General features: G+C 43.5%; 1 protein-coding gene and 1 pseudogene across 1 annotated transcript; both read right to left on the minus strand.

The window, feature by feature from the left end:
* Positions 1-205: 205 nt before the first annotated feature.
* LOC115198737 (single-stranded DNA-binding protein, mitochondrial) lies at positions 206-3068 on the minus strand. Its single transcript, XM_029760972.1, has 6 exons — positions 2913-3068; positions 2388-2456; positions 2215-2272; positions 1727-1955; positions 1410-1498; positions 206-1312 (listed from the first exon to the last, which is right to left on the minus strand). Exons 1-6 carry the CDS (start codon positions 3051-3053, stop codon positions 1266-1268), a joined length of 633 nt encoding a protein of 210 aa, XP_029616832.1. The 5' UTR covers positions 3054-3068; the 3' UTR covers positions 206-1265.
* A 916-nt stretch (positions 3069-3984) lies between these two features.
* On the minus strand, positions 3985-16137 carry LOC115197949 (uncharacterized protein C12orf56-like; annotated as a pseudogene).
* Positions 16138-24878: the final 8741 nt, after the last annotated feature.

Here is a 24878-nt window from a genome sequence, read left to right on the forward strand (position 1 = left end):
ACTGCCTCCCTGGAATGCAAATCAACCAATCAAGTTAAAGCTTTAAAAAAATATATGTGCTTGAGTAGCCAACTTTCTGCTGCAATAACTTGCAATAACTTTTTCTGCAACTCCAGAGTGGTCTGCCAAGGAACAGGTCAAAGAGGACATTCTGCTATGAAACATATTTCACTAATGTGTGGATATTGAAATTAAGAGGCAAAAGTACTAGAAAAAAATGTATATTGTACCTACATGATACATACAAGTACATTAAACAACATGAGTACAAATTTTGCCCAGACAGAATTGACAATCTGGTGATTTCAGGAAGGGGGGAAAAAAAACTGTTCAAGGTGGAATGAAACCAAAACTAAACAAATAGATTGAAACTTGTAACTATCTTTAAAATAGAACAGAAAGACATGCTGAGAAGAAAACAGGTGGTATAACATTATATATGAAACTGGCACATAATCCTAGTTTTGGGTACAGCATTATGTGGATGAGAGTCAATCACACATCACCCATTTATTTCTCTCATCTGTTATTTGGCTTCTCTGGGAAAACAACTAACTCCTCGCCTTTAAGGCCTGATCCTTTCGCTCTGCTTTGAACCGCAGTTCCATTAGTAGTACTCCGACAAGAGTAGCGCAAATGGACGTAAACTAAGATTATACAGTAGTAACAAACATTTTGGGGGATAAAATACATACATGTGACCCCATGTTTAGGTATACTCTGGCACGCTCAAAGAATGAGATTACTTTAGTAACCATAAGCATGTTTTAGCATGGGCAGTGCCATTGAGGACTTTCACCATTTTGAAGTAGTCAACTGGGTGGTACCTCCTATGGGTTAAGGAAGGATCACAGAATTCCATCCAGGGCATCAGCCAATGAATTATACTCACGACCGAACAGTCCATAACTGCAGGAGGCAGTAAATCACCAACCTTGGCTTTATACCTGTTCAAACAACACATTCCAGTTGGCAGTATGAACCACTTCAGTTTGTTTACCAACTCACAGAAGAAGTGTAAGAAAATGGACTACTTCAAAATGGAGATGGCCTCAATGGCGCTGCCCGTGCGCTCACTGACGTCATAATGGGACAGATAGTCCTTTATCATTCTCTACAGTCAACAGAGAGGTGTTACACTGTGTTCTGTCCCATTTAGATAGCAGTCACACGGCTTCTTCCACAGTCAGTTAATAGATAGACAATAGAGTAGCTACACAGAAAGAGCTTTAGTCTTCCTCCTAGATGAAGATCGCCGCTTCCCCTCATTGATCCCTCCCTCGAATGTTGTCGCTTAAAAATATAATGTTGTCTGTAGAAGGGAAAATAATGACATTTTTTTATTGTTATGAAAATCTCAAATGCCAGTGAATGTGAAATGTGTCTGAGTGTGTGTTCCCCTCTCTCACCTGCGATGATGGTGGTAGCCTGGCGTCTGACGTTGTTCTTGTCTACGTACTCCCCGTAATCCAACTTCCCCTCCACCAGAACCCTCGACCTAGAACAGGGGCACCCAGAACCACAGAATGCGTTACTGATATGTTTTCTGCGGATTGTTAGAAGACTTGTTGTCTTTGCAGTAAACACACGTATGATACTTCTAGAAATAAGATGAGACCGAAAACAGGTTTTACTTATCAGGCTCCTAGTCCCCAGAGAAATAGAAACTAAGTCTGAGAAATTGACAACCCACAGTATACAGGGTGACACAGAGTGAAAAACATACCCTTTCTTGACATGCTGGTAGGCCACATCCCTCAGACCAGGCTTGAAGATTGACACACGATGCCACGTCGTCTTCTGGCTGACATCTCCAGCGGGGGACGTCTCCACGTCCCCAGAGCGCCACATCTCGTTGGTTGCCATGGAGAAGATGGTAACGGGGTTCCGTCCCTCCACCTGTCTCATGACAGGGTCCTGCCCCACGCGGCCCAGCAGCTGAACACGGTTAATCGCTGTGTGTGGGGGGGGGGGGGGGCAAAGAGGAGGGCACACGTCAAAGCCACAGGGGAAGACATTAAGGAGCACACACACGTCAAAGCCACAGGGGAAGACATTAAGGAGCACACACACGTCAAAGCCATAGGGGAAGACATTAAGGAGCACACACGTCAAAGCTAATGGGGGAAGACAGAGGAGCGGACAGACATCAGCTGGTCTGGGCTGTTCGATAGATGAGAAACCTGAGAAAGTGCCCTGACGGTCTATACTCACATCTCTCCAAGATCAGGCTGGTGTCTGTAGACTGGTGTCTGACTAGCTGTCTGAAAACCTGCAGGGAAGAGGCAGAAAGACACACTACAGTCAGCCAAGGAGCCACAGCCACAAAAGTACAGTAGACTAGCGATTAAGGGGGAACAGCTGGAGTATTTGTGTTGCACACTTACCTGTGCTGCTCCGTTTCTCAACATCCTCTTTGTTTGCTGGACGGACTTTATGATAGTAAAGTAGCCAGACTGTAAGAAAGAGTATCGAGTTGAGTTACATGGACATATTGTCTTTCTTCTATAGTCACACCTGTCATATTTGGGTAGCTGCCCCAGTGGGTATCTAGCTATCCTTCTTCAAATACCTAGCTAGCTAGCTAGCTACAATCGAAGACAATAATAGTATCCTACCGACTGCTGCTTGAAATAGGTCTAGCTAACTTACATTATCTCCATAAAGATCAATTGTATCACATTATAACCATGTGTAAATGGCTTGCTAACGTTACATTGTAACCTCTACTGATGTTACAGTCATGCCCAGCTAGCTCGCTACATCAGTTGCAATGCGAGTGGATGGATAGATAATAATAGGGCCGAGACATAAACTGCCATAAAAAGTACAATTGTCCTACAAAATGTTAGCATGCTTGTTGTTTATCATCATTGATATCTAAGGACATACAGTAAGTTAATTCAACTTACATGATGCAGTAACCGAAATCCTTCAGTGCACGCTGCTTCCGGTCCGTCGCTAATATAGGTCCGTGATTCATTGTAGAACGCAACACACAGTTCCGCTGATACTGGGGGCTGGATCAAATACTTTAAAATATGATAAAGCATTATATATGTGGGGGACATTACATAACATATAGGTTTTATTTACAAATAGTATGGATGTTGTCTCCCGCGAACCTGGACGACACAAGATATAAACAATAGAGCTGGAAATTATCTTTATTTTAGGCCATTTAACAAGGTCGAGCTCTAGAAAACCTTTGGTTACAATCCTTCGCTCACAGAGAGTACTCAGATGATGATACACAATAAAATCTAAATAAATGCATTAAATTCTGAATCAAAACGAATAGATAATGTGTCTAAGTAAATACTGCACACATGGTCTTACAAATCAGTAGGCCTATATCATTTACTACAGTAATAAGGTACATCTGTGGAACATGCCTTTTGCTCAACAAGTGGCATTTTTATTAATTTCTAGTGTAAGCTGAATATCCTAGAAAGTGATATGTGCAGTACCTTGATTAAATTCATTCATTTTATTACAACCAATCTGACCATTCTGACTGCCATTACATGACAGTTAACCTGAGAACAAGGCCGTGTGTAGGAGAGAAGAGAAGAGTGAGATGCCTCGCATCGTACCTCTCACCAGGTGCAAAGACATAAATACAAGTATGTACAGTATTGTACCCACACAGGAGGGAAACTTCTAAGGTCCTTCAGAAACCACACACCACTCAAAGGCACACTTTCCCAGAGCAATGTCTTGTCCCTATGTCTGTGAGAGTGTTTTATAGAGTATATGTCCAGTTGACCATCCTCTGTGACCCAAATCGTCCTCCAATGACCCAAATTAAGAAATACAGTGTGATTGTAGATGTATTCCCATATCTCACTACCCACATGTACAGGGCCCACTTTGGGTCCCGACCAATAGATTAAGAAACCCTGATATACAGTATTATTCTAAAAACATATGAGAATAAGTACGTCTGTCTATGAATCAAGGAAATGCATGTTGTGTATGTGGTCAGGAATTCTGTATGATAAGTCCCAGCAGAGAGGCTCAGAGCAGGATCGCTGATGGGGTAGTCGGGGGGCAACTTCTCCTCTACACAGGGCAGCTTCACATATTACCTACAAGAGAATACCATACCAGATGGAAGATATAAGCAATACCATTACCCTTGAGCTGGACAGTGCTGTATAGTGTATACAGTGTATGCAATACCATTACCCTTGAGCTGGACAGTGCCAGATTATATATATATATATATATATATATATATATATATATATATATATATATATATATATATATATATATATATATATATACACACATACACACACACACACACACACACACACACACACATACACACATACACACATACATACATACATACATACAGACATACATACATACATACATACAGTTGAAGTCAAACGTTTACATACACCTTAGCCAAATACATTTAAACTCAGTTTTTCACAATTCCTGACATTTAATCCTAGTAAAACATCCCTGTTTTAGGTCAGTTAGGATCACCACTTTATTTTAAGAATTTGAAATATCAGAATAATAGTAGAGAGAATGATTCATTTCAGCTTTTATTTCTTTCATCACCTTCCCAGTGGGTCAGAATTTGCATACTCTCAATTAGTATTTGGTAGTATTGCCTTTAAATTCTTTAACTTGGGTCAAATGTTTCGGGTAGCCTTCCACAAGCTTCCCACAATATGTTGGGTGAATTTTGGCCCATTCCTCCTGACAGAGCTGGTGTAACTGAGGTAGGTTTGTAGGCCTCCTTGCTCGCACATGCTTTTTCAGTTCTGCCCACAAATTTTCTATGGGATCGAGGTCAGGGCTTGTGATGGCCATTCCAATACCTTGACTTTGTTGTCCTTAAGCCATTTTGCCACAACTTTGGAAGTATGCTTGGGGTCATTGTGCATTTGGAAGACCCATTTGCGACCAAGCTTTAACTTCCTGACTGAAGTCTTGAGATGTTACTTCAATATATCCACATCATTTTCCTACCTCATGATGCCATCTATTTTGTGAAGTGCACCAGTCCCTCCTGCAGCAAAGCACCCCCACAACATGATGCTGCCACCCCCGTGCTTCATGGTTGGGATGGTGTTCTTCGGCTTGCAAGCCTCCACCTTTTTCCTCCAAACATAACGATGGTCATTATGACCAAACAGTTCTATTTTTGTTTCATCAGACCAGAGGATATTTCTCCAAAATGTATGATCTTTGTCCCCATGGGCAGTTGCAAACCGTAGTCTGGCTTTTTTATGGCGGTTTTGGAGCAGTGGCTTCTTCCTTGCTGAGCGGCCTTTCAGGTTATGTCGATATAGGACTCGTTTTACTGTGGATATAGATACTTTTGTTCCTGTTTCCTCCAGCATCTTCACAAGGTCCTTTGCTTTTGTTCTGGGATTGATTTGCACTTTTCACACCAAAGTACGTTCATCTCTAGGAGGCAGAACGTGTCTCCTTCCTGAGCGGTATGACAGCTGCGTGGTCCCATGGTGTTTATACTTGCGTACTATTGTTTGTACAGATGAACGTGGTACCTTCAGGCGCTTGGAAATTGCTCCCAAGGATGAGCCAGACTTGTGGAGGTCTTGGCTGATTTCTTTTGATTTTCCCATGATGTCAAGCAAAGAGACACTGAGTTTGAAGGTAGGCCTTGACATGCATCCACAGGTACACCTCTAATTGACTGAAATGATATATATAATGTACATATACATACTCACACTGTGAGGGATCAGCCAGATCAAGTGGTCTGACTACGCCCTCTGCTGGAGGTGGGCCACAGTACAGCCACTACTGATGAGCTCACCTGAGGTCAATTGACTCATTTTGTTTGTGCTCTCTTAAAGGACTGGACTGGAGGGGCAGAGTGATTACGAGCCGGAGGCTATGGTGAATTCCACAACACTATGATTATATGTTCGGATCAAGCTGTTGGTTTTGCGTTTAGTACCAACTGATTGTTTTTTGTTGTTGTTTGGATAGCCATTACCCTGGCTTTTGTTTGTACTGCCCCGGGGAGAGTTGAAAGAAAAACTCACAATACAGTTTCCTTTTTTTTATTGAAGTCACGTCTCTGCGTCTCATTTTGTGCTGTCCCGCTTAGGATTTTGACAGTGAAGAGGTACGGCCTTTCACGTTGGTGGAGAATGCGGGCAAGTAGCTGAGACGGATCAAATCCCCCTCCCCCATAGCAGAGATGAGGCGAAGTGCAGAAGATGAGCGAGGCCATTCTGGCCCAGGTAGCGGCATGCGGTGTACAACAGGTGCAAACACTGGCTGCAATCCAACAGGACCTGGCTCGGGAGAGACATTTAGGACGGGAGAAAATGGCTGAGAGGGTACTAACCCGGTTCTACTGGCCCGGGGGTGACCAGAGATGTAGCCAAATATTGCAGGTCATGCGATAGGTGTCAATGTACGGCCCGAAGGCCCATTTTTGCAATCCCCTGACACGTCTTCCCATTATAGAAACACCATTCGAACGTATTGCCATGGACCTAGTGGGGCCGCTGCCACGATCACCCCGAGGACACCAATACATCCTCATAGCAGTGGACTATGCGACCAAATATCCCAAGGCTATTCCATTATGCACCATGGCAATGAAAGGCATAGCCAATAAGCTGTTCATGTTGTTTTTGCGAGTAGGATTACCCTCGACTATTTTGACAGATCAAGGCATTCCCTTTATGTTGCGGCTCATGAAAGACCTGTGTAAGCTATACAGTGTAGAGCAGATTACAACGAGTGTTTATCACCCCCAGACAGACGGACTGTGCGAGAGGCTTAATAAAACCATCAAGAGCATGTTAAGATGCGTAGTCGATAAGGACGGAAAACATGGGACATGCTGTTACCCCACCTTATGTTTGCCTGCGCGAAGTGCCTCAAGCCTCTACCGGGTTCTCCACCTTCGAATTGTTGTACAGGCGACCATGCAGAGGCATTTTGGATTTAGCAAAAGAAGCCTGGGAGAACCAACCATGTCCCTACCGCTCGTTCATTGATTATGCAGGATAGGATGGCCGCTATATGGACAGTGGTTAACAAACACATGGGGCGAGCATGGCTGCACAGGCACAATCCTACAATTGGACAGCCCAACCCCGCACTTTCAAAACAGGGCACAAGGTCCTCCTGTTAGTGCCAATGCCGCAACATAAACTCCTAGCACAATGACAGGGTCCCTATGAGGTGTTAGGTCACCGGGGACACCTGCTCTATCGGGTTAGGCAGCCCGGGCGGTGCCGAGCCATGCAGATTTACCACGTCAACCTGTTGAAGTTGTACCATGAGAGGGAGGTGAACGTGTTATATGGGGGAAAGGGGAAGGACGAGGCTGCGCCAGTGGAAGTCTTAATGGAGCAACAGAAACAGGACTTAACGGCGTTGGTCAGACAGAGCCAGAGAGTTTTCTCGCTCATTCCGGATAGCACTAACCTGATCCAGCACCATATCAGGACAGACCCCGGGGCCAAAGTACGTTTAAGGCCATATAGAATCCCCAAAACTAGAAGAGAGGTGGCGCATGCCGTAGTGGGAGAAATGGTATGACTAGGAGTAGAGGAGCCGTCTACAAGTGCATAATCTAGCCCGATCGTGCTGGTTCCCAAACCTGATGGGTCAACACAGTGTTGTAACGACTTCAGGGCCCTGAATGCTATCTTCCCATTCAATGCCTACCCCATGCCACGTGTCACCGAGCTCATAGAGCGGCTTGGGAAAGCTAAGTACATTTCCACCTTAGACCTAACCAAGGGCTATTGGCAAGTCCCTTTAGCCCCAGAGGATCGCCACAAGACCACCTTTGCCACGCCGGAGGGGCTTTTCCAATACGTCTGGATGCTGTTCGGTCTACATGGAGCAGCGGCAACGTTCTAATGACTGATGGATACCCTGCTTAGACCCCATCAGGCTTATGCAGCCACCTATATTGCCGATGTCGTCATACACACAGAGGACTGGGATGACCACCTAAACAAGGTGCGAGCTGCGTTGGAGAGCCTGGAGGTGGCCCGGGCTTACGGGCCAATCCTAAGAAGTGCCACCTAGGCTTAAACGAAGCCGAATACTTGGGGTACACTATTGGCAGTGGCCTCATCAAACCCCAGAAGGAGAAAACACAGGCGGTATGGGAGTGGCCTAGGCCCGCTAACAAGAAGGCTGTGCACACCTTCCTGGAACAGACAGGATACTACCGGCGCTTCATACCGAACTATTCCACCATAGCAGCGCCACTGACCGACCTTACCCGAAAATCAGAACCAGTGCGGGTGGTATGGACCAACAGGGCCGAAAAAGCTTTTAATAAACTTAAGACTATGCTATGCACGAACCCTGTTTTGAGGATGCCAGACTTTAACATGCCATTTACTGTATTCTTAGGCGTATCAGACACAGGGATAGGGGTCGTGTTGTCACAGGGGAGGGGGAGGAGGAACACCCCATTATGCATATCAGCTGTAAGCTGTCCCCAAGGGAGGGAAACTATGCTATGGTGGAGAGAGAGGTGTTGGCGATTAAGTGGGCGCTAGGGTATCTGAGGTACTACCTCCTGGGGAGAAGTTTCTGCCTGGTCACCGACCGCGCCCCCCTCAATTGGATGGCGGGACAGAGGGACAACAATAGCCGGATAACGAGGTGGTTCCTAGCACTGCAGCCGTTTAAATTTGAGGTGGTTCACAAGCCTGGAAATTGCCAAGAAATTGAAGATCTCGTACAACGCTGTGTACTACTCCCTTCACAGAACAGCGCAAACTGTCTCTAACCAGAATAGAAAGAGGAGTGGGAGGCCCCGGTGCACAACTGAGCAAGAGGACAAGTATATTAGAGTGTCTAGTTTGAGAAACAGACACCTCTCAAGTCCTCAACTGGCAGCTTCATTAAATAGCACCCGCAAAACACCAGTCCCAACGTCAACAGTCAAGAGGTGACTCCTGGATGCTGGCCTTATAGGCAGAGTTGCAAAGAAAAAGCCATATCTCAGACTGCCCAATAAAAAGAAAATATTAAGATGGGTAAAAGAACACATACACTGGACAGAGGAACTCTGACGTTGAGACTGGTGTTTTGCGGATACTATTTAATGAAGTAGACAAACTAGGCATTCTAATGTACTTGTCCTCTTGCTCAGTTGTGCAAATTCTTGGCAATTTCTCACATGGAATAGCCTTAATTTCTCAGAACAAGAATAGACTGACGAGTTCCAGAAGAAAGGCCTTTGTTTCTGGACATTTTGAGCCTGTAATCAAACCCACAAATGCTGATGCTCCAGATACTCAACTTGTCTAAAGAAGGCCAGTTTTATTGCTTCTTTAATCAGACAACAGTTTTCAGCTGTGATAACATAATTGCAAAAGGGTTTTCTAATGAGCCTTTAAAAATTATAAACTTGGATTAGCTAACACAACGTGCCATTAGAACACAGGAGTGATGGTTGCTGATAATGGGCCTCTGTAGATATTCCATAAAGAAAATCTGCCGTTTCAAACTACAATAGTCATTTACAACATTAACAATGTCTACAGTGTATTTCTGATCAATTTGATGTTATTTTAATGGACACATTTTTTTTTAAAACAAGGACATTTCTAAGTGACCCCAAACTTTTGAACGGTAGTGTGTATATATATATATATAGTTCAGGTGAGAGGTAGAATCAGTCAAACATGGTTCCAGTTCCCCTACCTTAGAATTCTTTATATATATATATATATATATATATATATATATATATATATATATATAAAGAATTCTAAGGTAGGGTAACTGGAACCATGTTTGACTGATTCTACCTCTCACCTGAACTCCTCTCTGTACTCTGTGCGGAGGTGCTGGCCCAGGTGGGAGCTGTACTTCAGGCAGTCAAGCACAACCCTACAGCGCTGGAACAACAGAGCAGCCTGGGACGGGCTGAGAGGGGCCTGGGACCCAGACAGGACCACTACCACCTGCCGAGCCTGGTACCCCACGAACGACAGCTGTGGAGAGAAAGAGAGATACAGGGGGACACTAACCATGAGACAGGTTGACAGAGGGAGATTCAGCTAATCAGACAAGGTATAATATAATTTAAGTGTTTATTAATTCAAATAAGTAGAGGCATACTAAAGAGGGAGGAGGCTGCAGTATTTTCAGGATCCAGCCTACAGTCAGGAAATGCTCTAGAGATGGAGTTCGGCTGGCCTGTAGAAACAGAGTCCATCAGGCTACATACTGTACAGTTAATATAGTATACTGGTATACAGTATATTAGCATGCTTAGGGTGTGGAAGTTTATTTCCATTGCCTGCTGTGATGGGCACTCACCTCCTGACAGAGCACCACCAGTTCAAACAGCAGAGAGCACGCTGCATCCAGGTTCTCCTCTAACAGGCCCTGCAGCTGATAGACAAGTTGTATAGGGAATATTTGAGACGAATAAAGTTCATATTTAATGTGGAGTGATTAACGCAATGCTTTGCATTTTTATATATTTTCCCTTTCTGTAATACACATGATTCCCAGTGTTCTGTTTGTGCAAGATGTGGGTTGATAGTCACTAGACTTGAACGTTATGGATTGTCCTCTCATCTCTTGATAGTGTTAGACATCAGACTGGATGTTCAAGGGCCGTGTACGCTGATTCCTATTCCTATTACACAAGTTCTTGGTAGCTAGCTAGCTAGCTTCTTAGTTTGGATCCCGCAACGCAGTTGGTATCAGTTGCTGGGACTGCTTGTCTCTTTCAAGTGATCCTGCCAACCAAGGACGGGTCAGAGGAGCTATTTGGTGTCGCAGCTAGCCTAGCTGCATATCAAGCTAGCCCGTGACGAGGTTAGCCATTGTGGCTGGGACTGCGGATTGTCCCGGGTTTATAGATCCCTGCTGTTTGTTGTTTTCAATTTTCCCCGTGACCTGCCCTGTCTGGAACTGCGAGGAGTAATAGTGTAACCTACATTGCTAGCTACCATGACAAAAACCAAAGCCGGCGGGAGTACCGTTGAGTACCGTTGAGTACCGTTGATGTCTCTCCATCACACTCTCCATCACACACTCTCCATCCATCTTTTAAACTAATATAAAGAGACCTGCAAGAAGTTGTTACAACAACAAGAAAATAGCTTCAAGTGTTTTGTCCAAATACTGGTGGATTCTACTAATAAAAGAATGGACGACCTGACCAGAGAGGTCCAGGACCTGAAGAACAGTTTGCAGTTCTCCCAGGGTCAGCTCGACGAGATGAAACAGGAGAACGGCAAGATGACAGCAATCTGTAAGTCATCGAGAGAGTGTGAATCCATGATAACAATGACAGATAAATCAGACTGTCTCGAGGGACAATCAAGGCGGAGCAACATGGTTGTGGACGGAATTGCAGAATCTCCACATGAGACCTGGATGGAGTCTGAGGACAAAGTGAGGAAAATGATTTCTGAGAAATTGAAGATGGACCACAGGAAGATTGAGGTGGAGCGCGCCCACAGGACTGGAAAACCCACCACCGGCCCAGGTGACAGGCCCAGGCCGATAGTGGTCAAGTTCCTGAGGTTCAAGGACAAGGTAGCTGTTCTGGAAAGAGCCAAGAACTTAAGAGGAACGTATATCTTCCTCAACGAGGACTATCCTGAAGCTGTGCGCCAGAAGAGGAAAGAACTGGTCCCAGCCATGAAAGTTGCCAGGGCGCGTGGGGACATTGCTTACATCCACTATGACAGACTCATTGTCCACCCTCCCTCCCAGAAGCCTTGAAGTGATGAGAGAGCCAAGCCTATGGGTTCGTAGCTTCAACTCCGCAGCACGCACACACACACACACACACACACACACACACACACACACACACACACACAAACACACCAATTGATTGATGAACTGCTGAATGTATATATTTTTTCAGTATTATGCTACCCAGGAAAGGGCTGAAAATAGCCCATATTAATATATGTAGCCTTAGAAATAAGGTTCATGAAATCAATAGCTTGCTAACATCATTTATGAGTCTCACTTAGATAATTAATTTGATGATACATCAGTAGCAATACAAGGATATAACATTTATAGAAGAGACAGAAATGCTTATGGGGGAGGAGTTGCTGTATATATTCAGAGCCATATCCCTGCGATGCTGAGAGAAGATCTTATGTCAAGTGTTATTGAAGTGTTGTGGTTGCAGGTTCACTTGGCACATCTAAAGCCTTTTCTTCTGGGGTGTTGCTATAGGCCACCAAGTTCTAACAATCAGAATCTAAATAATATGTGTGAAACGCTTGATAGTGTATGTGAAGTAAACAGAGAGGTCTACTTTCTTGGGGACCTGAATATTGACTGGTTTTCATCAAGCTGTCCCCTCAAGAGGAAGCTTCTTACTGTAACCAGTGCCTGTAATCTGGTTCAGGTTATTAATCAACCTACCAGGGTGTTTATAAACACTACAGGAACAAGATCATCCACAAGTATCGATCACATCTTTACTAATGCTGTAGAACTTTGTTCTAAAGCTATATCCGTACCCATTGGATGCAGTGATCACAATATAGTGGCTATATCCAGGAAAGCCAAAGTGCCAACAGCTGGGCCTAAAATAGTATATGAGATTATACAAAAGATTTCGCTGTGACTTATGTGGATGATGTTAAAAATATTTGTTCCTCTGATGTGATTAATGAGGAGCATCCAGACGCTGCACTTGATGAATTTATGAAATTGCTTCTTTCAATTATTGATAAACATGCACTTGTTAAGAAACTGACTGTAAAGGCTCCGTGGATTGATGAGGAATTGAAAAACTGAATGGTTGAAAGAGATGGGGCAAAAGGAGTGGGTAATAAGTCTGGCTGTACATCTGACTGGCTTACTTACTGCAAATTGAGAAATTGTGTGACTAAACTCAACAAAAAGAAGAAGAAACGCTATTATGAAGCCAAGATCAATGATTTAAAGATTGATGGGAAAAAACTTGAGTACTTTAAATGAAATTATGGGCAGAAAGACAAATTCAACTCCATCTTTCATCGAATCAGATGGCTTATTCATCACAAAACCATTTGATGTTGCCAATTATTTTAATGATTATTTCTTTGGCAAAGTGGGCAAACTTTGGCAGGAAATGCCAACAACGAACAGTGAGCAATTGTATTCATGCATAAGAAAACAAATTATTATAGAAAAGCATTGCAAGTTTGAATTTTGTAAAGTTAGTGTGGGAGAGGTGGAAAAATGATTGTTATGATCAATAATGACAGACCTCCTGGCATTGACAACTTAGATGGAAAGCTACTGAGGATGGTAGCTGATTATAGCCACTCATATCTGTCATATTTTTAATCTGAGCCTAGAGGAAAGTCTTTGTCCTCAGGCCTGGAAGGAAGCCAAATTAATTCCGCTACCCAAGAATAGTAAAGCGGCCTTTACTGGTTCTAACAGCAGACCTATAAGCTTGCTGCCAGCTCTTAGCAAACTGTTGGAAAAAATGGTGTTTGACTAAATACGGTGCAATTTCTCTGTAAACAAATTAACAACAGACTTTCAGCATGCTTATAGAGAAGGGCACTCAACATGTACTGCACTGACACAAATGACTGATGATTGGTTGAAAGAAATGGTTATGAAGAAGATTGTGGGAGCTATACTGTTAGATTTCAGTGAGGCCTTTGATATTATTGATTATAACCTATTGTTGAAGTAAATGTATGTGCTATGGCTTTTCAATCTCTGCCATAATGTGTATTCAGAGCTATCTATCTAATAGGACTCAAAGGGTTTTTAATGGAAGCTTCTCTAATGTCAAACATGTAAAGTCTGTTTTGGAATGGGTGGCCAGTAATAAACTGGTCCTGAACATCTCTAAAACTAAGAGCATTGTATTTGGTACAAATCATTCCTTAAGTGCTAGACCTCAGCTGAATCTGATAATGAATGGTGTGGCTGTTGAACAAGTTGAGGAGACTAAATTACTTGGCGTCACCTTAGATTGTAAACTGTCATGGTCAAAACATATAGATTCAACGGTTGTAAAGATGGGGACAGGTCTGTCCATAATACAGAGATGCTCTGCTTTTTTGACACAACACTCCAAAAAGCAAGTTCTGCAGGCTCTAGTTTTGTCTAATCCTGATTATTGTCCAGTCGTGTGGTCCAGTGCTTCAAGAAAATAGCTAGTTAAGATGCAATCAGAGGGCTGATAGAAATACTATGCATGCCAGTCTCTCTTGGCTAAGAGTTGAGGAGAGACTGACTGCATCACTTCTTATTTTAATAAGAAACATTAATGTGTTGAAAATCCCAAATTGTTTGCATAGTCAACTTACACACAGCTCTGACACACACACTTATCCCACCAGACATGCCACCAGGGTTCTTTTCACAGTCCCCAAATCCAGAACAAATTCAAGAAAGCGTACAGTATTATATAGAGCCCTTATTGCATGGAACTTCCTTCCATCTCATATTGTTCAAATAAACAGCAAACCTGGTTTCAAAAAACAGATAAAGCAACACCTCGCGGCACAACAACTCTCCCCTATTTGACCTAGATAGTTTGTGTGTTTGCATTGATATGAAGGCTACGTGTGCCTTTACATTTTTTTTGTCTAATGATGTTCTGTATTACGTCATTCTGTATTATGTTTCATGTTTTGTGTGGACCCCAGGAAGAGTAGCTTCTGCTTTTGCTACAGCTAATGGGGATCCTAATAAAATACCAATATAAACATATACAACCACGGACATTTTTTATGTCCAACCAATTATATCCATGGCCCACACTCACCTCTGTATGTTGGGGCGAGCCCTGTCTTGAGTCTGGGGAGACGCTCCTCAAACCCTGGGTCTGGCTCTGGCTCTGGAACTCTGGTTCACACACCAACTCTGGTAACAGCCTGGCTGTCAGGGCACCTCTGCAGACAGGGACAACACACTCTCCTGTTAGATATACTGTACTTCTATGATATCAAGGGAGAGAGAGAGAGACGGAGAAACAGGGAAGGAGAAAGAGAGGGAAGGAAGGAGAGAATGTGTGTGTGTACTCACTGCTTAACCGTAAGCATGTTGAGTCAAGCCAGCTCGATCTAAGTCTCTCTGAACGTCAAGACCAGGGTCTGAGCGATCGGAGTACACAGCCTGCACACAGGAGACAAAAAGGGTTAGGGTCAGAGATAAACCCATTTTGAGAACAGGTATGATGGAGTTTAACCTTTATATTCTTGACCACTGGAGGGGGCTACTGAGATTTTTCACCTGTCACCTAACCTGACCTACGTGACAGTGTAGTAGTGACAGAGATCCACATTAAACCCATAATCTAGTTGCATAAAGACAAAGCTGCTTAAAACCCCCCCCAAAGAAAACCCAGCGGGGTTCCTTAGTTAATCCACACTGAGGTGTTTCACAGTGGCACTCTACTAAACCTGTTCAAGTGACGGAGGTGATGTTATGAAAGATAACTGGTACTCTTAACCCGGTGTTAACCAAGGATCACTGTAGTCACTCAAAGTAGGCTGTCAACTTTGTGCTCACACACACCCACACACACAGTGTCACTCACAGTGTCACTCACAGTGTCACTCACAGTAGGCTGTCTGCTGTGTTGGTCTCCGGCCTCTGATAGCTCCGCAGGGAGTCTTCTAGCATCCGCACCAGGAATGGAAACATGTCATTGGACTAACACACACACACACACACACACACACACACACACACACACACACACACACACACAGTTATGTACGGAGAAAGCAGGACACAGAAAGTCACAGAAACAAACACACACACACACAGAAAGATCCATGCGATCTCACCCTCCAGAAGAGTTTCCTGAGGGTGATGCTGCGGTGGGCTGCGGTGCGGAGCTCCTGGAGGAGCAGATATAAGCTCTCCAGACTGATGCCCTCCAGAAGAGTTTCCTGAGGGTGATGCTGCGGTGGGCTGCGGTGCGGAGCTCCTGGAGGAGCAGATATAGGCTCTCCAGACTGATGCCCTCCTGAAGCAACTCACCCCTCAGCTGGCGGAACAGGTGGGCTGTACGCTCCCAACTACACACCGACAGGGGAGGGAGTGACCATGGAACAACATGTTGGAACAGTATCTGATGGGGAAAACTATCAACTGGGGAACAGTACCTGATGGAGGAACAGAATCAGGGCTGTCTTTCATTCGGGCAACAAAACAAGCGTTTCTTATTGGACAAATTCAGGTAGTTTGATTAGTTTTCTTCCGTTTCGTGTCAACTGAACATGACCCGGATGGGAACACCAACAGCATCTGATTTGGGGAACGGTATTAGGAAGTACCTAATGGGGGGGAGTTTCTGTGTTGAGGTGTTCAACATGACATTGCATCTCCTTCTGTAGAGGGGGTCCAACAGCAACGTCGACCTCTGGAGGAAAAACAACAACATACACACACGTTATTGCAACATTATAACACACACACACACACACATACACACACACACAGTGAACGACTCACTATACTGTAACTGTTCCAGGAGCTTTGCAGGTGCAGGTAGATCCGAGACGTAGGCGACACAGCGTACAGATGCAGCTCCGCCTCTCTCTCCTCCCCCATCTTCATCCTTCTCTCCATCCCGCTCTCTCTGACCACCCTCTCTCTCTCCTCCCCCATCTTCCTCCTTCTCTCCATCCCACTCTCTCTGACCACCCTCTCTCTCTCCTCCCCCATCTTCCTCCTTCTCTCCATCCCGCTCTCTCTGACCACCCTCTCTCTCTCCTCCCCCATCTTCATCCTTCTCTCCATCCCGCTCTCTCTGACCACCCTCTCGCTCTCTTCAGCAGGCGAGCCAGCACCGAGCCTCTCCTCCAGGCACAAAATGGGCCTCCGGGGGACTCTGGGTCCGGTTAGCCGGGGAGAGGGAGAGAAAGAGGGAGAGTGGAGGGCTGGGGTAACTGGATGGGGTAGATGGGGTGTTCCTACTGGGGAGACAGAGAGATGGTACAGTCAGTGTGACTGTGTCAGAAACACACCCAGACACCTTACCTAGTCAAACACACACACAATTTGAGCCACATTACACAACTCAGAGTAAGTTGAACTTTGGTAATGTATCATGGTCGAGGCAGGATAGCAAGGTCATGCTGTGTTAGCCCACCAGGGGGCAAAGTGAGAGTGCAGTGAAGAGGGAAGATATTCCCCTGGCACAGAGAAACAGCTACCTAATCCTGACCTGGAACCTTGACAAGGTCACTCACTCAGTAAGCCTTTCTCTCTCTTTCTATCTGCCCTTCACTTCTTCTCTCTCTTTCCTTCAACTCTCTTCGAAATCGCCACTGAGAGAAGGAGGAAGAGATAGAGGAGGGTATCTTTCCATGTGGATATCTTTCCATGTGGAGATTTACTGTCATGATCCTTAGAGGAAAACCCAATTATTTAAAGAGCCTGTGTCTGCACAGATGTAGCATCTTAATTTGAGCCAATTTGCTACAGCAGGTAAATAATCCTGCAGCAACAGGACATTTTTGTTATTATGTGTTTTATAATTAATTGACATTTTTTGTAGGGATTAATACATTTTTCGTAAGGGAAAATCAAGTCTGAAATTTAAAAATGGAAATTACAAACTTCAGGAGCCTTTTATTTGTTGTATTTTACCCCCAATGATATCAAATTGCCATCTTCTCTCATCGCTGCAACTCCCTAACGTGCTCAGGAGAGACGAAGGTCAAGTCATGCTTCCTCCAAAACATGACCCGCCTAACGGCGCTTGTTAACATCCGCCCGCTTAACCCGGAAGCCAGCCCACCAATGTGTCGTTCAACTGACGACTGGAGTCAGCCTGCAGGCGCCCGGCCCGCCACAAGGAGTCGCTAGAGCACAATGAGCCAAGCAAAGCCCCCCCAGCCAAACTCTCCCATAACCCGGACAACGCTGGGCCAATTGTGGCACGCCCTATGAGACTCCTGGTCACGGCCGGTTGTGACACAGCCTGGGATCGAACTCGGGTCTGTAGTGATGCCTCAAGCACTGCAAGACCTCTGCGCCTCTCGGGAGACTCAGGAGCTTTTTTAAACCTCAAAATACACTACACACATTTTCTGCATTGCATCTGTATTTTGTTCCTTTGTCTAAGTACTACAATACAGGGTTAGCTGTTTTTGCAATTTTATCAGTAACTTACAGTATTAATCAACATTATGATACTGTATAAACTAAATACAGTGGATTATCGTAGAACGCACAGTAAAATACAGTACATTGTAAGACTTTTCTGTAATTTCGACAGTAATACACTGTCGAATGCACAGTAAAATACCGTAAATGTGTTTTACAGTAATCATTATGGTGCATTGTGGGAAAATGTTGTGGGCGGGGAAAGAGTCTCTGGCTCATTAACATATTTTAAGGCGTGCCTTGTAAGAGGCCATATTTGTTGCGCCCGTGAGTGCGAATGCTATACCCCCACAGAATATGGTAATATATTGTGTTGTAGGAAATCTACAAATGTTGTCCTGAAACTCAACAGTAACTTACTGGAAAATTACTGCCAGTAATTCAGAATACAGTACCATACTACATTTTTGGAGTGCCAAAAACCTTTTGAATACTAGTTGGTATGCTTTAACATATTTTGAGACTATTACTGCATGGAGATACCGTGATTATGTCAGTAATATATTGCCGCTATTCAGAAATATCTTGTTGTAATTACAATTATTTTGACAACCAATGTATCCTTTACTACAACAACATTTTCAGTAACGATTACAGATTTTTTTAACTTGCTATGACTGAGATATATATATATATATACACACATATACACATATATATACTGTATACACACACACACACACACACACACACACACACACACACACACACACACACACACACACACACACACACACAGATTGAATTTTTGCGCCAGGAGTGGCATAAAGTCACCCAACATCAATGTGAAAGACTGGTGGAAGGCATGCCAAGACGCATGAAAGCTGTGATTGAAAATCTGGGTTATTCCACCAAATATTGATTTCTGAACTCAACACTTCTGTGTGTTGTGTCATGCTGATAGCAGCACCTTCATGGCTGTTACATCTTCTGATGATTACTGACACTGTTCAGAGACTGTCTCACAGCTCAATGGATGGGTGTGCGTGGTAATGACCTCCCAGGTGACAGAGTGTGTGACAGAGAGAGAGAGAGAGAGAGAGACCTTCCCAGAGTTAGACGGAGACACCCAGAGGCACAGGAAGACATTTATGCACTGAGCCTGTTAGGACACATGGGAGACCATTCCACATGCACACTGGTTCTGGTTGTCCTCTGTGGATCCAGGACAGGGAGAGAGCACTCACATGTGCATGGACACACACACATGGACAGACACACACTGCTCAGACTAAGAGCACCTTTTAGTCTATACTGTATGTTGTGGATGCTGGCCTTTAAATGTGTATCTGTACCTGAATGTGACGTATTTTGTGCTATGCATGTATGACCTAAATTGCTGAGCATGTGTAAAAACTCTTTACTCTGGTGCACTTTAAACAGTCATGAGCCACATGAGCAGCCTGAGCACCCCACCTAGCAGCCTGTAGCAAGCAGCCCGGAGAGCCTGAAGTAACCTGCCTCCTCTTAGCAGCCACACTCACATTACACCCTGCAAGACCAACCTGGCCTCCATCCCTGCTCCAACTCCTTCAAAACCTTCAACAATATCTCCACCTCCCTCTCTCCTCCCCATACTCCCTCTCTCCAAGCCCCTTACGCTGCCCTGCAAGGGGAGTCAGGGAGACAGATCTGAGAGGACGACATGATACTGTCACCCATCCCTGTAAAACACAGCTTTTGTCCTTCAGCAAGGATACGAGAGAGAGAAAGAAACACACCTCTTCACGCAGACTTACTCAGATTCACCGCTGTCTTAGTTTTAACCCCGTCTAGTTCACTTCCCAGATTAGTCTGTCGTCATGTTTAATGTTTTCCCCGGTTATTCTGTTCTTATGTTCAGTGTACTTTTTTGTTCAAATATTTTTTTATTGAACACATACATAAGAATGGTGTATAGGTATAAAAGACAAGTTTACAGTTCTTATCTAAACATAAGAGAACAGACATTAACCAAAAGACCCAGAGTTCTGGGCACAAAACAAATATTACAAAACAAGACATACAAAACAAGGACAGCTAGAAAATAAAAGAAAAAAGGTCGATGTAGCCCCCCCACTTAATCCCCCCTTATTCCACCCTATCCCCCTCCCAACTGCTCAGGTGGCGGGGCCAGCACACGCTGCCCAAAGGTAGACTACCGTATGACAATTGAGAGTGCGTTAGGTGCAAATTCACAGCGCCGCCTGGTCCAAGTAAGAGAGGAAAGGCTGCCAGATTTGATCAAATGTTGATAATTTATTGTTCAAAATATATCTAATTCTTTCTAAGTGTACAGTGTTTGCCAATTCGCTGAGCCATAATTTGGTAGAGGGCGCTTCCCTCTTTTTCCAAAACAACAAGATACATTTTTTTGCCGAAATGAGACTGTAAGAGATGAGTTGTTTTTGGGAGTTGGTTAATCTGTTTAGGGAATCGGACACTCCCAGGATTATCAGAAGCGGGTCTGGGTCTATTGAAGTCTCCAGAACTTCAGAGAGGACCCCAAAAATTCCACACCAATACCCATACAAGTTAGAGCATAGGGCAAAGCAGTGGAGAAGTGTACCCTGCTCAGCCTGACATTTATCACACATAGGGGATGTCCCAGGAAATATCCTATGCAGTTTGGTTTTGGAATAGTGTAATCTGTGTAATACCTTGAATTGTATGAGACGATGTCTGGAGTTAATGGAGCAGGTGTGGATATACACCAAGCTATCTTCCCAGTCTGCCACCGAAATGTCAGTCCCAAGTTCTTCCTCCCATTTTGCCTTAATGGCATCAGTAGAGGGTGCGCTAACAGATTGAAAAGCATCATATATACGAGATATCAGTTTGTCTGAGGTGGGGCATATTTTTATGCATCCGTCAAACGTGGAAGGTTTAGCATTCCCATATGTTGGGAGGTATTTTCTAACATAGGCTCTAATCTGTAGGTATCTGAAAAAGTTACTTCTGGGAAGATTATAAGTTTCCCTCAGCGATTCAAAGGAGGCAAAGGTTCCCCCTATATATAAATCCCCTATGGTACTTATCCCCAACTCTCCCCACCGCTCAAAGGTGTTATCAAGGTTAGAGGGGGCAAAGGAGGGATTCCTGGCAACAGGAAGCATGAATGATATTGGTCTAAGATCAAAGTGGACTTTAATTTGCTTCCAGATTCAGACTGTGCTATGTATAATAGGATTGTTACGGTAAAGTGACATCTCCAGATTGACAGGTGACAAAATCACAGCACCAATAGAGAAGGGGTGGCACTCCTCTCGCTCCATACTAAGCCAGCTGGATGGCGGGAGTGCGTCATCCAGCAGAAACGTAACAGCGCGGAGGTTGGCGGCCCAGTAGTAAAATATAAAGTTTGGGAGAGACAATCCTCCTTCCAGCTTGGATTTACAGAGGTGTTTTTTACCTATCCTGTGTGTTTTATAATCCCAGATGAAAGGATTGATAATAGAGTCCAGTTGTTTATGAAAGGCTTTAGGTATGAATATTGGGATGTTCTGGTATAGGTAGAGCAGTTGTGGGAGGAAGACCATTTTAATGGCATTAATTCTTCCGAGCAGAGAAATTGGGAGAGTTCTCCAAAATTGTATGTTTGCCTTAAGTTTTTGCATCAGAGAGGGGAAATTCTCTTTAAATAGTAAGGAGTATTGTTTGGTAACTACAATTCCAAGGTAGGTAAATTTATCTGAAGATAGCTTAAGTGGAAGATGTTCTAGCCAGGAGGTGTTTTGCAACCGAATGGGCATTAATTCACTCTTGTTCCAATTTATTCTGTATCCCGAGAAGGTACCAAACAAATTAATCACCTCCAGAATAGCTGGAATACTATCTTGGGGTTCTGTTACATAGAGGAGAATGTCATCTGCGTATAGGGAAATCTTATTTAGAGTATGTTTAGTATTATAGCCGTGTATTGCTGCGTGAGATCTAATCGCTTGAGCGAGAGGTTCAATAATTAGAGCGAAGAGCATAGGCGACAGCGCACAACCTTGCCTTGTCCCTCTGTGAAGGTTAAATCGGGGCGACAATGATTGGTTAGTGAGTATTCTCGCACAGGGGTTCCTATATAAAAGCTGGATCCACTTTATGAACCCATCTCCAATATTAAATTTCTGTAGGACCTTGAATAGATAGGGCCACTCAACTTGCTCAAAGGCCTTTTCAGCGTCAAGAGATATAACGGCTAGGTCCACGTTAGGTAACCTCTGAGAATACATAATGTTGAATAGGCGCCTGAGATTGAATAATGAGTTTCTGTTAGGGATAAAGCCGGTCTGGTCTGAATGGACCAATTTGCCAATTAAAGTGCTCAGCCTGTTAGCCAAAGTTTTTGCTAAAATCTTTTGGTCTGTATTAAGGAGGGATATTGGTCTGTATGACCCTACCTCTTCCGGATCCTTACCCTTCTTATGTATAACTGTAATAAACGCCTCATCCAAAGTGGATGGGAGCACTCCATCCTCGTTGGCATGAACCAACATCTTGTGTAGGTAGGGAGAGAGCATGTTGCTGAATGTTTTGTAGAATTCACTCGGGTATCCATCTGGGCCCGGAGTCTTGCCACTCTTAAGAGTTTTTATTGTTTCTGTAATTTCTTCAAGAGATATTTCCTTATTCAGGAAGTTAGAGTCTTCCTGGTTCAGGGCAGGAAGATTACAGTTCTCCAAAAAGTTTTGCATAATTAAGGGGTTAGGGTCCGCTTTAGATGTATATAAAGTCTCATAAAACTGACGGAATCTGTCATTTATGTCTTTGGGGGAAGAGAGTAATTCCCCAGATGCAGATTTAACTTTGTGAATCATACGGTCACTCACATTCTTACGAAGTTGTCTGGCGAGTAGCTTGTGTGGTTTGTCACCAAACTCAAAATATTTTTGCTTGGCATAGAGAAAAGATTTAGCAATTTTAGCAGAGAGGATCTGATTGTATTTAAATTTTAAAGACATAATTTTTTTATGTTTCTCCCTAGATGGGTGTCTAGCATTCTCCCTATCCAGTAAGTGAATTTGTCCCTCCAGTTCTACCAATTCTCTTCTGTTTTGCCTACTCCTGGCAGTCTGAAAGGAGATGATACAGCCTCTCAAATAAGCCTTCAGTGTTTCCCACAATAATGCTGGGGAAGTCTCTGTGTTGTCGTTGGTATCAAAGAAAAATGTAATTTGATCTTTAAGATGTTCACAGAATGTTGGTTCAGTGAGGAGCTGAGGATTCAACCTCCAGACCCTCTCGTTTGGTACGATGTCAGCCAGTCTCAGGGAGAAGGTGAGTGGACTGTGGTCAGAGATTATAATATCATGATACCTCACATTACAGGTATAGGGGAGTAGTTTAGCATCAACCAAAAAGTAATCAATTCGAGTATAAACATTGTGAACATGAGAGTAAAAGGAGTATTCCCTACCCGTAGGGTTAGAGATCCTCCATATATCAAATAAGTTCAAATTTTTTATGTAGGTATTCAAGAATTCGCTTGAATAGGAGGTAGGGGTTCGCCGGGTAGAGGATCTATCCAAATATTGGTCTAGTACACAGTTGAGGTCTCCTCCAATGACCAGGTTAGTATGGGAGATATCTGGAATCAGGGCAAGGACTCTTTTCAAAAAAGAGGGGTTATCAATGTTTGGCCCATAGATATTTAGTAGAGTTACAGAAGTAGAGTGGATCTCTCCTATTACGATCACATAACGACCCTCTTTGTCCACAATAGTGGTTTTATGTTGAAAGGGAATTCCTTTCCGTACCAGAATCGCTGTGCCTCTCGTTTTGGCAGAGAAGTTAGAGTGATACACTTGCCCCACCCACTTACATTTAAGTCTGTTATGAGAATTGTTTTTCAGATGGGTTTCTTGCAAAAATATAATATCAGACGAGAGGGCTTTCAAGTGGGCTAGGACCTTGCCTCTCTTAATTGGTTCATTTAAACCCTTGACATTCCAGGAAGTGAATGTAAGCCCCGCCCTCCTCTCATTTGTAGTTCCTATGGTGGCCTGCATAGCATGTAAGTTACTAAAAAGGTAAGAAAGCGCACCAAACCATCACGATCAGCATATGTAGCACCTACACCCGAGCAGTATCCATCCTACTTTCCCCAACATTTACCCCTCCCATCAACCCACATTTAACAGGCATACACAAAAAGGAGAGAAAAAAACATGAAAATAAAAATAATAAACACATTGTCTGGCCGATGCCAAAAAAGCACGGTGCGACCTCGAACAAGAGGTAAAACAAAAATAAAATCCCAACTATACGTTCACCTCTCATTATCCTAGAACTTCTACTAACATCTGAACTGAGGAGGCTCCCGCGAATAAAGTGTTCAATTAGTATCTATTAAACCTAAACAGAATAAGTTGCAACTTAAACATATCGTGCACTTAAGCTTCATGTTGGGTCAATCCCTGAGATAAGCAAGATACAGCATCACAAGATTACATTGCTAAGCAATGCCGGTCTAAACATAAACCATCAGCAACCGACATAGACAGCAGTACAATTACATATTGTGGGTTAGGAGATGGGAACAAGGATTTTGATATATTGAACGTCAAATCAAAAAAAATATATAAAATAATAATACAAAATAAAAAAAAAACATTTTTTTTCCTTTCTAAATAAAATTTTAAAAATTATCTTTTTAATAACTAAAAAAACAATAGTGAGATAGTGAGATAGAGATATATATATATATATATATATATATATAGAGAGAGATATAGAGATATATAGATATAGATATATATAGAGATATATAGAGATATATAGAGATATATAGAGATATA

This window comes from Salmo trutta, chromosome 8 (assembly GCF_901001165.1).
Source record: "Salmo trutta chromosome 8, fSalTru1.1, whole genome shotgun sequence".
Lineage (NCBI taxonomy): Eukaryota > Metazoa > Chordata > Actinopteri > Salmoniformes > Salmonidae > Salmo > Salmo trutta.